General features: G+C 40.9%; 1 protein-coding gene across 2 annotated transcripts in view; it reads left to right on the plus strand.

The window, feature by feature from the left end:
• The window catches only part of LOC130367021 (sodium-coupled monocarboxylate transporter 1-like), a 77,751-nt gene that overhangs the window by 30,096 nt on the left and 32,180 nt on the right, over positions 1–15,475 (plus strand). For both annotated transcript variants that reach the window (XM_056569401.1, XM_056569402.1), the window contains exons 4-9: positions 2,072–2,139; positions 5,875–6,029; positions 7,022–7,162; positions 7,641–7,770; positions 11,129–11,217; positions 14,995–15,104. In XM_056569401.1, coding sequence (XP_056425376.1) covers positions 2,072–2,139; positions 5,875–6,029; positions 7,022–7,162; positions 7,641–7,770; positions 11,129–11,217; positions 14,995–15,104 — 693 coding nt within the window. The remainder of the gene's footprint in view (positions 1–2,071; positions 2,140–5,874; positions 6,030–7,021; positions 7,163–7,640; positions 7,771–11,128; positions 11,218–14,994; positions 15,105–15,475) is intronic.

The following is a 15,475-nucleotide window of genomic DNA, read 5'->3' on the forward strand; positions in this document are numbered from 1 at the left end:
CCAGATTGCAATGGGTACAGTAGGATGTGGCACCTGCCTAGGCTTAGCTAGTGATGACACCAGTATAAATAACTGGATATATAGCTAGTTAATAGAACAGTAAATGCTGAGGATTAAAGCGATATGCCACTGCTTAGTGTTTGGAACAAACTGGTCCGAACGCTGGAGCCAGGGCCGGGAGCTTGGGACATCACGCCCCGCCCCCTCAATTCAAGTCTATGGGAGGGGGCATGATAGCTGTTTGTTCAAAACGCTGAGCAGCGGAGTACCCCTTTAACCCCTTGGGGACTCAGGGTTCTTCAGTTTTTTACACTTTAGTTTTTTCCTCCTTACCTTTTAAAAATCATAACCCTTTCAATTTTGCACCTAAAAACCATATGATGGCTTATTTTTGCGCCACCAATTCTACTTTGTAATGATAGTTATTTTACCCAAAAATCTAAGACGAAACGGAAAAAAAAATCATTGTGCGCCAAAATTTAAGAAAAAAACGCCATTTTTTAACTTTTGGGAGCTTCGGTTTCTACACAGTAAATTTTTCGGTAAAAATGACACCTATATTCTGTAGGTCCATATGGTTAAAATGATACCCTACTTATATATTTGATTTTGTCGTTCTTCTGGAAAATATCATAACTACATGCAGGAAAATTTAAATGTTTAAAATTGTCATCTTCTAACCCCTATAACTTTTTTATTTTTCCATGTACGGGGCGATATGAGGGCAAATTTTTTGCTCCGTGATCTAAAGTTTTCTTTAGTATTTCTACATTTCTAATGTATTGATCGGACTTTTTGATTGCTTTTTATTCATTTTTTCATGATGTAAAAAGTGACCAAAAATACACTATTTTGGTCTTTGGAATTTTTTTGCACGTACTCCATTGACCATGTGGTTTAAGTAACGATATATTTTTTATAATTCGGACATTTTTGCACGCGGCGATATCGCTTCTTTTTAATGGGAAAAGGGGGGTGATTCAAACTTTTATTAGGGAAGGGGTTAAATGATCTTTATTAACTTTTTTTTTTCACTTTTTTTTGCAATGTTATAGCTCCCATAGGGACCTATAACACTGCACACACAATGATTTTATATATTGATCAATGGTTTCTCATTGGAAACCATTGATCAATGATTCTGCCGCTTTACTGCTTATCCCTGGATCTCAGGCACTGAGCAGACATTCGACGATCGGACAGCGAGGAGAAAGATAGGGACCCTCCTGCTGTCCTACAGCTGTTCGGGATGCCGCGATTTCATTGCGGCGGTCCCGAACAGCCCCCTGAGCTAACCGGCATTAGTGTACTTTCACTTTACATGTGGCGTTCAACTTTGAACACCGCGTCTAAAGGGTTAATAGCGTGCGGCATCGCCATCAGTGCCGCGCGCTATTAGCCACAGGTCCAGGAGTAGGTGGAGGGTGTACAGGTACGCACTCCGTCTCCAAAAGGTTAAAGGGGTATTCCAGAATTTATTTTTTATTGACTATGCTACAGGAGCTGTAAAGATAGTGTAGTTCATAATATAGTGTCTGTACCTGTGTGTTATGGTTTTCTCACAATTCTTCTGTGATTTTAACCCCAATATTTATTTTAAACAGCATACAAAATGACTGTTGTCTCAGATTTTTCCCAGGTTGCAATGCTGCCGAGACCTGACTAACTAGTCAGCTGATGACAGGGAGCCTGTCTGCTTCAATGGGTGGAGCGATCGCTTAGTGGGAGAGAGATCAATCTGCAACTAATGCAACAGCTGTAGGAACCCTGATTGGAAACCACAGGTCTTTTGAATGGATGCAGCTCATTTATGTTTCAATGGGTGTAGTGGCTGATGTGTGGAAGGGAGGAAAATGGAATTCTGGGATTTGTAGGCAAAGGAAGAAAACTCAAACAGGAAATACAAGTTCACAAAAAGCTAGCCACAGTATTATGGTGATCTCACAACACAGCCATTTAGACCCAAGACAAGCACAGATCCTTCCAGAGCATGTCCATTACTGTCTGCCAGGTACGTACTAAAATCACCTTATGGTGGATAAACCCTTTAACTTGTATTTTTCTTTTCCAGTTTCAGGGTTTAATCTTTGGGGAGCAATGATTACTACAGGATTGGTGTGCACATTCTACTGCTCACTGGTATGAATGACATTATTACTGATCATAATTATCATTAATATGTATTGAGCTGCACAGTGCAAATGCTTCACGGCAAGAGCCCAGGGTAAGCCATCCCTTCTCGTCTTATTCACTGCCTCCATGCTTGCTGTCAGTCAAAGGGCTATCAGTATGCAAAGTGAGCATAAAGGCAATACATAAGAGTAGACTGGCTTGCTAAGCAATGGCTCTAGCCATGCTGTCTCATTTACTTTTTAACAAAAAAGATACCCCTTTTGACTGAGGCTATCCAGTCATGGGGCTTTTTTTTAACCAATGTTATACTTCTGACAGGTCCATTTTGAAGTATATCTGGGTGCAGCAAAATATGAAACCTAGGGTTGGTTTTACATGGCATAATATACATCCGATACATTTTTGCATCTGTATTAGATCATAAGACCCCATGACTCCTGTCAGTTTGGTCATCAGACCAGTAGTCGGGCCAGGACTTGAGGGTGTAAGGCCGGGTTAACACTGCAGAATCTCTGGATGGAATTTCCACCAGAGATACCAGGGGCGGCGCTAGAACCGAGCACTGCATTGCTGTCCCCATAGATGGCAATGCATTTCCGAGTGGATTAGCGGAAAGATCTGCTTAGAAAGGCATTGCCGTCTATGGGGACGGCAATGCATTTTTTGCATTCCTAGCACCACCCACATGATTTCCGTCGAAAATTGTGTCTGGAGATTCTGCATTGTGAACCCGGCCTAATAAAGATACAAAAAGGTGTTTGTATTACACTCATGTGAAACTGGCATTAAAGGGGTACTCCGGTGCTTAGACATCTTATCCCCTATCCTTTGGATGCCTGATAAGATGCCTGATCGTGGGAGTCCCACCGCTGGGGCCCCCCGGGATCTTGCACGCGGCACCCTGTTTGTAATCAGTTCCCGGAGTGAACTCCGGGTCTGATTACCGGTGACCAAACGGCCGGCGGCGTGTGACGTCACGCCTCCGCCCCCGTGGGACGTCACGCTCCACCCCTCAATGCAAGCCTACGGGAGGGGGCGTGATAGCTGTCACGCCCCCTACCGTAGGCTTGCATTGAGGGGCGGAGCTGGACGTCACACGGGGGCGGAGGCATGAGGTCACACGCCGCCGGCCTGTGGTCCCCGGTAATCAGACCCTGAGCGAACACGCTCCGGGGACTGATTACAAACGGGGTGCCGCGTGCAAGATCCCGGGGTCCCCAGCGGCGGGACTCCCACGATCAGGCATCTTATCCCCTATCCTTTGGATAGGGGATAAGATGTCTAAGCACCGGAGTACCCCTTTAAGCTGGTGTTCCACATAACATTTTCTGGACGTTTTTCCCTGCATTTTGTTTTCCAGAAAAATGCTACAATTTTGTTTGTGGAGTTTTTATCATTTGTGCTGCATTTTTTGGGTCAGTGCCAAGTTTAAAAATGCAGTTTGCTCTAGGGGTGAAATTTTTATCCAGTTTTCTCCCATAGACCACATTGTTTTCTTTCTGGCTTAAAAACATGTGTTAATGTTTTTTTTTTTTTTTTTTTTTTTTACAAAGATGCATCAAAACTGCATAAAAAATAAGCATGAAGCACAATGACATAAAAAGTGTGTGTGAAGGAGGGCTTAAGAGCGCTATGGTTTCTGGCATTGCATATCAGCCCTAGTCTCTTCAATAGTGTGGTGTATCTGACAAAAAACAAACATTTTTTGCTAATCTCCTATACTGCTCTTCATGTTGAAATACTTTATTAGGGCTTTTCAATGAAATAAAGGGTATTAATTCAAAAACTCCTCTGTTAAAGGGGTTTTCAAGAGAATTTTTTTTTAAATCATTTTTTGCCAGAAAGTTATACAGATTTTTACTGTATAATTTACTTATATTTACAAAAGCCTTCTAGTTGCAAATAGCTGTTGTACGCTCTGGAAGAAGTCATGTACTCTTCCCAGTCAGATACAGTGCTCCCTGCTCTTACCTTTGTCCGTGTCAGGAACTGTCTGAAGCAGGAGAGGTTGGATTTGGGGATTTGCTCAGGCTCTGGACAGTTCCTGCATGGACAGAGGTGGGATCAGAGAGCACCATGTCTGGCTGGAAAGACTACATGACTTTCTGCAGAACAAACAACTACTCATAAGTACTGGAAGGCTTAAGTTCTAGATTCCAAATTCTAAATCTGTAAAAATTTCTGGCATTACAGTATTATTATAATTTTTTTTACACTGTATCTCTTTAAGGCCTTCTTACATGGGCCAGTTATTAAACAAATAAGCGTTCCTAGGAACGCTCGTTCGTCTACTGATTGAATCTTTTGTGCGTCCATTTAAATTGTCACTAACGTCCGCACATTACCCTGTGTAGATAGGGACTGAATGGCCAACAATAATGAATTTAAAGGGCCGCACAAACGAACCAGTGATCATTCATGTGGCCCGGCCGCACGATTGTTCTAGCATTGTAAAGTCTCACTGAGATCGGCACTTGTTATCTTCAGCCCGTCGGCCTGCGTGGAAGGGCTCTAAGGCTTCATTCACACATACAACTTATGATATAAAACAGTAAAAGAAGTGGAGTGGCTCTTGTTCTTACTACAACCAAATAGACCTGGGCTGCCCAAACTGGACACCTCTACCCACGGTGTACCAATAATAAAATATTAAGCAGAAAAGATTATTGGGGCTCAAGGTCAAGGATTTGAGGACACAGGTGTATATATAAGAATTAGTTGATTTATTCTAATATAATAAAAGCTAAACAGTGATACCAATAATACACAGGGCCCTTGTGTAATTAAGGTGATAACTGTAAATTATTAGGAAAACAATATGTATATAAAAAATTTATAATAATAATAAGACCACCTAAAATATGAATAAATAAGAATTAGTCTATAGCAGCAAATGGCAAAAAGTCCAATATTCGGTTAATCCTGCAATGAAAACGTCCCAAAAAAATTGTCCAACAGTCATTAATGTAATCACTGGCAACTGTGCTGCTGTCACCTATAGCAGCAGTGAGAAATACCACTCACAGCGTTCTGTGTGGTCATTTAACACTTATATGAGCCCACACAGAACGCTGTGAGTGGTATCTCTCACTGCTGCTATAGGTGACAGCAGCACAGTTGCCAGTGATTACATTAATGACTGTTGGACAATTTTTTTGGGACGTTTTCATTGCAGGATTAACCGAATATTGGACTTATTGCCATTTGCTGCTATAGACTATTTCTTATTTATTCATATTTTAGGTGGTCTTATTATTATTATGAATTTTTTATATACATATTGTTTGCCTAATAATTTACAGTTATCACCTTAATTACACAAGGGCCCTGTGTATTCTTGGTATCACTGTTTAGCTTTTATTATATTACAATAAATCAACTAATTCTTATATATACACCTGTGTGCTCAAATCCTTGACCTTGAGCCCCAATAATCTTTAATATGATATAAAACAAACCTAAAATGAATGAAACCTGTGGTGAAGATCTGTGATATTTCTGGGGCCTGCTCCAGATTGGAAAATTTGCTGCATGTCTAGTATTCACAGCAGATTTTGTTTCTGCTGAGAGTAAATCGGGTTTATTAAAACCCCATTAACTAGCTTTGTCGTCTTCTTTGTTGAGGAATTTTGGTGCATATTCCATTACTGAAATTTAACATAAAGCACACAATGTGTAAATCCACAAGGCTGATGGAGTAAAGTGTTAGTAAACCTTACCTTATCATGTTTTGTGTTGTAGGGTGGTCTAAAGGCTGTCATCTGGACAGATGCCTTCCAGATTATAATTATGTTGGCCGGCTTTATCGCTGTCATCATAAGAGGTGTTGTGGTGCAAGGTGGAATCCGGACTATCATCAGTGACTCCTACTATGGTGGGAGGCTGAACTTCTGGGAGTAAGTATCGGTGTTACACATATTACTTGTAATATTTTTTTGAGGATTTCTTTTCTTAGCCAATTTTCACACAAATCAGTGTGATGCAATTTTGATGCCCTACTGTACAGAGGCATAGAAAGTATCTGCTATATCAGTAAGTAAAATTTGTGCAATGTTTTATTGGATTGTATACTAGGGACATGGTCTCATGGTGTCCTATACATTGCTGATTATTTTTGGATTTCCCTGATTTCAGTTCAGTTGTGGTTTTACAATGAAGACATAGAAACATAGAATGTGTCAGCAGATAAGAACCATTTGGCCCATCTAGTTTTCCCAATATTCTGAATACTATGAATAGTCCTTTGGCCCTATTTTATATGAAGGATAGCCTTATACCTATATCCTATGCATTCTTAAACTCCTTCACTGTATTTGCAGCGACCACTTCTGCAGGAAGACTATTCCATGCATCCACTACTCTCTCAGTAAAGTAATACTTCCTGATTTTACTTCAGAAACTTTTGCCCCTTTAATATAAAACTATGTCCTCTTGTGGTAGTTTTTCTTTACTATGTTGATTCTCCTTAAAAGTTTGGTAAACAAGTGGTGAAAATGATTTTGTAGACACGTAAACACAGTCATCGATTCTTGCTTCAGTTGCCAGTTTTACAAATCATATTGAAACCATATAAATATAAGTGACTCCCCAGATCAGCTCCTATTACAATAAAGTTATTATAGTGGTATTTCAAACACCTATTCCCTATCCACAGGAGGGTGGGGGTCTGATTGTTGGAAGCTGCCACTCTATTCATTGTCTATGGAGCTGCCAGAGATAGCTGATATTCTGTGGATAGGGGATAAGTGTTGTACCTTGGAATCCCCCTTTAATATTCACATTAGTAGATATGTCATTTGGCTACTGAAGAAGAGATGGGGTAAGATTTTACACTTTATTTTTTAAAGCCTTACAAAACCATTTATGCCTTCTTTTCTGTTTTGAACAGCTTTGATCCACATCCACTTCGGAGGCACACGTTTTGGACAATTGTGATTGGTGGGACATTTTTGTGGACTGGAATCTATGGGGTTAATCAATCTCAAGTGCAAAGATACATTGCTTGTAAGAGCAGATTTCAAGCAAAATTGTGAGTTACTTAATCTTTAGCTTCTGGATTATGCACATGGACAATACAATGATTCACTGTGTGCACTACACTTGTTCCCTTCATACCATGCCAAGAACAACTTATTTGCTAAGTTAAACAGACACAACATCTTTATTATTTTTAAGAGTTACTTCCTTAATAAGTACAGATTGTGTAAAGATCATAGTTCATGATAACTAGTCTTAAACTTTAGGATAATTTCATGTGTTGCTCCAAGGTGTTGATATCCTTGACAATATACACTCACACAGTGACAGTCTTACAATATTCCAAGGTGCATAGTCCTTTATTATAGATCTGTCATTGCTTGGAGCCAAATAATCTATCAATGTGACCAAACCATGTGGAAATGTTACTATGAAAAATTGAGTGTTTTGACATATATTTTAATCTTTTCTCTCAACCCTATTGCTATTCTGGCATGTGTCCATATTTATTATTGTTTTCAATTTTCTAGATCTCTCTACCTTAACCTGATAGGATTGTGGGCCATTCTTGCGTGTGCAGTGCTCTCAGGCCTCATTCTCTTCTCAATTTACAAGGACTGTGACCCATGGACCTCAAAGCTTGTGTCTGCCCCTGACCAGGTATTTCTTAGGCTGCATTCACACCACGTTTTGTACATACGGGTGCCGGATCCGGCGAGGGGAGGGGCAAACCGGGTGATCCCGTACCCCGTCCGGATCAGCCCTTGACTCCATTTACTTTAATTTACCCGACTGGAGTCAAACGGTGAACTACGTAAACTACGGTTTTAGGTCCGATCAGGAAACCGCATACGGGTCAAAACTGAGCCGACCGAAGTCACTGTTTGACTCCGGTTGGGTCATTAAGTAAATGGAGTCACGGGCTGATCCGGCCGGGGTGCGGGAGCGCCCGGTTTGCCCCTCCCCCCGGATCCGGCACCCGTATGTACAAAACGTGGTGTGAATGCAGCCTTAGTCCTGCTGTTATGATTTTTCATATGGCTTCTACACAGAGGTATGACACACCAAAACAGGGTGGTAGCAAACACGGACAATAGATAATCATGTCACCTGGTAATATGAATGTCAAAAGGTGCAAGAAGGTGGCAGACAGACAGTTACCTTTTACAAGGAAATGCTCTAGCATTTGGACAGTCCAAATGAAATGTAGACTTTATTCCAATGATTCATAAACGTTACTAGCACAGTAAGGAAGCTAGAGCTGAAATGATATTAATAGACTGTACTCTGATAAAATAAGTGAGGCTAAGTCGAGTGGAGAAAAAAATAGGACATGCATTTTTTCCACTCAATTCCCATTGTTCCAATGGACTAGCCGGTGGAGCTCCCTTTACCACAGCACAACAGCAGTGTGAACGAGCCCTTAGAGGTAGAAGAGGATGCCTGTAAGGGTAGGGGGCCTGTATAGTGGTGTACGGATGCCATTAATGCAGAGCCAAAGGCTAGAATATTAAAGGGGTACTCTCTCCCTAGACCTCTTATCCCCTATCCAAAGGATAGGGGATAAGATGTCTGATCGCGGGGTCCCACTGCTGGGGACCCCACGATCTCTCCTGCAGCACCCTGTGTCATCTGCTGCACGGAGCGAACTTTGCTCCGTGCCTAATGACGGGCGATACAATGGCTGGAGTATTGTGACATCATGGCACCGCCCCCTCGTGATGTCATGGCCCGCCTCCTCAATGCAAGTCTATGGGAGGGGCGTGGTGACCGTCAAGCCCACTCCCATAGACTTGTATTGAGGGGGCGGGGCCGTGACATCACAATACTCCGTCCCCTGTATTGCCTGTCATCAGGCATGGAGCGAAGTTCGCTCCATGCAGCAGATGACACAGGGTGCTGCCGGAGAGATCGTCGGGGTCCCCAGTGGCGTGACCCCCGCTATCAGACATCTTATCCCCTATCCTTTGGATAGGGGATAAAATGTCTAGGGGTGGTGTACCTGTTTAACAACCCCGAAAATAAAGTTTGCTTTCCTTAGGCCACATTTAGATGGGTGCAATGTGCATCACCCCAGCCCTGTACATTTGTACTGTATTGGACATATATCCCTATAGATGCCTAAAGGCATCATAATTGGTTTCAGTGGAACCATTTCAGGGGTTACAACCATAATATGAACAGTCAAAGGGGTATTCCAGTTTCAGAAAATTGTATTTAAATGGGCAATCTCATTAAAACTAATTTTTGCTATTGCACTCCTTATGGTAAATAAAAAAATATTTCTAATAAACTTTGTTTAGAAAAAAATGAAGTTTTCTATGTTTTATTTGTGCTCAAAAAAGCTCAAGAGCAGATTTTCCCCAATCTTATACACAGACTTAGGACCGAGGTCCAAACACAGAAAGTGCAGCCTGGAGTGCTGAGGTGGGTGTGTCCAACCAACAGCATATGGCAGTTAAGTGTGAGAGGAGCTATGATTGGATGAGTCTGGACACCCCCCCCTCAGCACTCCAGACTACACTTCCTGTGTTTGGACCTCGGTCCTAAGTCTGTGTATGAGATGGGAAAATGTGCTCTTGAGCTTTTTTAAGCACAAATAAAACATAGAAAACAAGGTAGAAAACATAGAAAACAAAGTATATTATAAATGTTTTTTATTTACCATAAGGAGTGCAATAGCAAAAATTTATTTTAATGAGAGTTATCCTTTAAATAAGACTATCACACCTAAGATATGTAACTTACTAATATAGTTATCACAAATTGTACTGGCTTCAACATAACATTACATTGATCTATGTAAGCCATCTAACGATCTAGTGGGGTGGAGAAATAAATGTGTAAAGAAAATTTATTTTTTTAAAGTTTTGAAAAATCACCCCCTATTTTTTGGTGTTTTACTTGAAAAATGGGTAAAGGGGGTTGATTTAAAATTTTATTGGGGGGGGGGGGGGGGAATAAAATTTAAAATCAACTCCCTTTACCCATTTTTCAAATAAAACACCCAAAAAAAAATATTCTAATAATAATTAATACACATATTTGGTATCCCCCTGAACTATTACATTGTTAAATTCCTGATCCACATCACATCCCAGAAACAATAGAATAAAAAGTGATCAAGAAGCCAGCACTCCACAACCGTGACACCATGAAAACCTCACGGAGAAAAAAATAAACCATAACACAACTCCATAGCTGGAAAAATAAAGCAAATGATAGGAGTCAGAACATGGCAATGAAAACTTTTTCAAGTTTTTGTTTTTTTTTACCATAAAACAAAACAGAAGTTATGACAAGTTTGGCATCATTGGAATTGTAATGACCCATTAAATAATCTTTGCATGTCAGTTTTACCATATTGGGAACTCCCCAAAAAATATTGCCCCAAAAACTTCTCAGTTTTATATTTTTTTCAATTTTACCCTTCCTATAATTTTTTTTCTGGCTTTGCAATTTATTATATAATGAAATAAAGTGAGCCAATGTAAAGTACGAAAAATTGTGCAAAAATAAGCCCTAATTCAACTTTGTCAGTGAAAAACAGAAATAAGTTATGGGTCTCCGAAGGTGAGGTGGAAAACAACGTAAGCCACAAATCAGTATTTGCTGGGTCATAAGGGATTAATAAGTGGTTCTAGTACTGAACCTTGGGGTACACCACTAATATGGATGTCCTACTGTACCTCAAGAACAGCACTAAAGAGTCTATATACAGAAGAAACTTAAATTGTTCATTTTATCCGCCTTGGATTGATGAAAGATTACACAATAGCCAGCTTTAACATGAACTTTGGCATCCATACAGCATATTCTGTCCAACAGAAGTGCTAAAGGTATTTTACGGTTAGGACTTGAGGGGAGGAGACTTGTGTGACTCATGTAATTAGACAGTTTGCTACATTATTCCCATAGGAAACTTGTTGGTTCACTTTTTAAATAAGGTGGTGAGAATTGTGTAAAACTCTTTTCAGACTCATCTTCCATTGTCATTCAGTTTGTTTTATTATTGCAGCTCATGCCATATTTGGTGCTTGATATTCTTCGAGACTATCCTGGAGTGCCTGGACTTTTTGTGGCCTGTGCATATAGTGGCACTTTGAGGTGAGTAAGTCAAAGTTTCTCTTATAATATATTTTCATTCATGTATTGTATTATCTACTTTAGGATAATGAGATTGGGAACTAAAAAGACATTATATCATGGCTATGCAGAAGCATAGCCATGATGTAATGTGACTACTATGAACCAATCAGCCATTAACTAGAGACACCCTATGGTATCCTGCACCATGATGTCGGAAGTAGATCCTTTAAGTCCTATAAGGTGCAGCATGTTGCCTTCATGACTCGCTATTCTAGCACATTCCACAGATGTTTGATGGGAGTGAGAGCTAAGGTATATGGAGGTCAAGTCAAGGCCGCATTACCATGTTTCTCAAACTGGTGTGGTAGGGTACATTATCCAGCTGAGAGAGGCCATTGCCATTAGGGAATCCTGCTGCCATGAGGGGGTGTACTTCATTTCTAACTATGTTTAGGTAGGTGGTACGTGTGTAAGTCACATTTATATGAATGCCACGACACAAGTTTTCTCAGCAGAACATTGCCAAGAGCATCATACTGTGTTTGCTGCCTTGTGTTCTTCCCATATGACATCTTGGTGCCATCCCTTCCCCAGGTAAGAAATACTTACACACCATCCACTTAATATACATGAAAATGTGTTATGACAAGGCCATCTTCTGTACAGAAGAGAGTCCAACTGGAGTTGGTAAAAAAGAACCAGCCTTCTGATCGCACTGTCCACCAAAATGAATCCAAACACATACGTTGTAATATTAAACCAATATGTATTTATTGCTAAGGCAAATCATAGATGCCTTTCAATACATCAGAGTATCTTTCTCAATGTGACTACAATCAACAACAACAACAACATGCTTGTATTCACATTAAGAAAGATACTCTGATGTATCGAAACGTATCTATGGTTTGGCTTAGCAATAAATACATATTGGTTTAATATTACCACGTATGTGTTTTGAGTTGTGGTGTCGGGGTGTGAGGTGCAGGGCAGATGTTATGGCCCAAGGGGCAGATGATATTAGCCCCTTCTTGTCGTGATGCCAGGGCGTGGTTTAGCCTTAACCACCCGAAGGTAATACCGCTGATCCTGGGTTAGGCAGGGGCAATGAAGACACCAACGCCAGATTAAGGATAACGGCAGCTTTACTGAGGCAAGACAGGTGATATAGTCTTTGAACTACAGCCAAATATCCCAGGGAGGTGGCCAGTGACACAGGGGGACCTCGCTTGCAGTAGTTAGACTGACTTTAGTGCAGGCCACGGTGACCACAGATGGACTTGACTTGACAGAGATGGTGATTGACAATAAGATGACTTGAGTTACTGAGAGACTGACTTGTGGCTGCAGGACTTTAGGCTTGAGGCCTCCAATGCTCTGGACACAGACACTGGAACAACCTGACTGCACTGGACCTCAGCAGAAGAGAGAGATTGCAGCCCCTCCCCTGGTTATATAGAGGGACCTGTGCAAGGAGCCCATAGGTCACTTGGGGGGTCACCTGGTCACTGGAGCCCTCTGGGTAACAATCATGTGGTACAAACATTAAAGCACCAGTATATTAAATGAAGCAAACCTATATACATAATGGGGGTATGCTTCAGGGGAGCCCTGGGGACATGCAGGCACTCTGCCTGACTGGGCAGGAGGACAGTATGGGGCCACATCATCCTGTACTGTGACATCACAAACTCACCCACTTGAATAAAGTCGCCCCCAACGTCCAGTCCGGGAGGGCGGAGGAGCAAAATGGCCACAGGGGCCACATGCAGTCCTGGAGCATTGCACTTAACATCTATTTGCAGGCTGAACCTTAGTATGACCAATGAAAATAAAGAGTTCTTGTATAATGTCCATACATGCTCTGAAGACTTATAAACTTTTATAACTATTTTAGGAACAGGACTTGATAACATTACACTTGACTATAACACACTTTATGAAACTGTTGACATAATATAAGACGGATTGGGCTGCCGGAGGCTTTTTACCCAATGCCTTGGCTACTGGGGTCCCTTGGCATAACACACTTCTCCCCAGAACACTAGATATATAATTTAGACTAGACATTTCTAGACACCCAGTAAAAACACATGTCTACAACATTGATTTCTAAGTAGCAATGCGACCAGATAACATTTATTGGTGTTGTGGTAACAGGGTGTGATGAGGGCAGATGTTGTTAACATAGGGGCAGATGGAATTAACCCCTTGTTGAACAGATTTGTAAATTACTTCTGTTAAGAAATCTTAATCCTTCCTGTACTTATTAGCTGCTGAATACTACAGCGGAAATTCTTTTCTTTTTGAAACACAGAGCTGTCTGCTGACATCATGAGCACAATGCTCTCTGCTGACATCTCTGTCCATTTTAGGAACTGTCCAGAACAGCATATGTTTGCTATGGGGATTTCCTTTTACTCTGGACAGTTCCTAAAATGGTCAGAGATGTCAGCAGAGAGCACTGTGCTCGTGATGTCAGCAGACAACTCTGTGTTTCAAACGGAAAATAATTTCCACTGTAGTATTCAGCAGCTAATAAGTACAGGAAGAATTAAGATTTTTTAATAGAAGTAATTTACAAATCTGTTTAACTTTCTGGCACCAGTTGATTTAAAAAAAAAAGTTTTTCACCGGAGTACCCCTTTAAATTTTCATGTCATTGTTAGTACAAACCACATTTATATTACTATCCGGAACATCGCCTATTGAAGAATGTCCACATGTGGAAGATTATTCAGATACAAGTTTACCATGGATTTTTGCCATGAAAGAGTACATTCTTAGGTACGTTCGCATGTACAGGATCTGCTGCATATTTTTGCTGCATATTTTTTGCAGCTGATTTTGCTTCCCATTAACTTCAATGGTAGCAAAATCAGCTGCACAAAATATGCAGCAGATCCTGTACATGTGAATATACCCTTATACTATGAAGGTTGAAATCTGCAATGCAGATCTGTAAAGCTTGGTTCACATTTGTCCAGAGTCCAGCTCAGCCTAAATTCGCCTCAACTGATGCCACAACTGATGTCAAAAGTGAATCAGTTGGCATCAGTTGTGTAGGATCTAGTGTTCATTAATTGTGCAGGCCGGACGGTAGAATGCAGCAAGATACGTTCCCCTGTCCACCTTGAGACACCAGATGAATGTGAAGTGTCCCATTCAAATAATTAGGATCAGTTCTACAATCAGTTTGCCTCAGGTGATTTTCCGACAGCGCCGGAGCAAAAATTCAGCCGGATGACGCACATATGTAAATGGAGCCTTACAAACATTAATTTGCTACAGATATTTCTGTGTGGAAAGATTCTGTAGCACGTAGATGAGATTTATATTATCTCTAGAGATGAGCGAACTTACAGTAAATTTGATTCGTCACGAACTTCTCGGCTCGGCAGTTGATGACTTATCCTGCTTAAATTAGTTCAGCCTTCAGGTGCTCCGGTGGGCTGGAAAAGGTGAATACAGTCCTAGGAAAGAGTCTCCTAGGACTGTATCCACCTTTTCCAGCCCACGGGAGCACCTGAAGGCTGAACTAATTTAGGCAGGAAAAGTCATCAACTGCCGAGCCGAGAAGTTCATGACGAATCGAATTTACTGTAAGTTCGCTCATCTCTAATTATCTCATCCACATACTTGGTATTATAATGTATTGGCCATGCCCGAAAATGTTCCCAAAGATGGGTATGGTCACAACTACCAGAGCTGTTGTGAAATGTTGCTTGTTGAATTGCCCAGTACTAAACATGTCCATTTGTTTTCATAAGACCTATAACATTTGACTTTCTTTAGCACGGTGTCATCAAGTATCAATGCACTGGCTGCAGTAACTATCGAAGACCTGATCAAACCATACACAAATCTGTCCGAAAAAAAGCTGTCATGGCTGTCAAAAGGAATGAGTAAGTCTCTTTATACTGTTTTTTGCGTAGTGGACTTTTTCATATTTATAGTTTGCATCTTGAGATAACCAAATCCTTTTACTATAGCACCTCACTTTGTAAGAGGATCTGCATAATAAGAAATCTATAGTGAGTTATTAGGTCAACGTTTGCCAACCAGAGTGCCTCCAGCTATTGCAAAACTACAACTACCAGCATGCCCGGACAGCCAAAGGCTGTCCGGGCATGCTGGGAGTTGTAGTTTTACAACAGGTGGAGGCATCCTGGTTAGAAAACACAGCATTAGGTTATATGATGCTCAGTGTCCCTTTTTGTTAACTGGCCCTTATATTAATATAGGATTGTGTTCTAATATACAATGAATAGTACAT

The sequence above is a fragment of the Hyla sarda genome, chromosome 4 (genome assembly GCF_029499605.1).
Source record: "Hyla sarda isolate aHylSar1 chromosome 4, aHylSar1.hap1, whole genome shotgun sequence".
Classification (NCBI taxonomy): Eukaryota; Metazoa; Chordata; class Amphibia; order Anura; family Hylidae; genus Hyla; species Hyla sarda.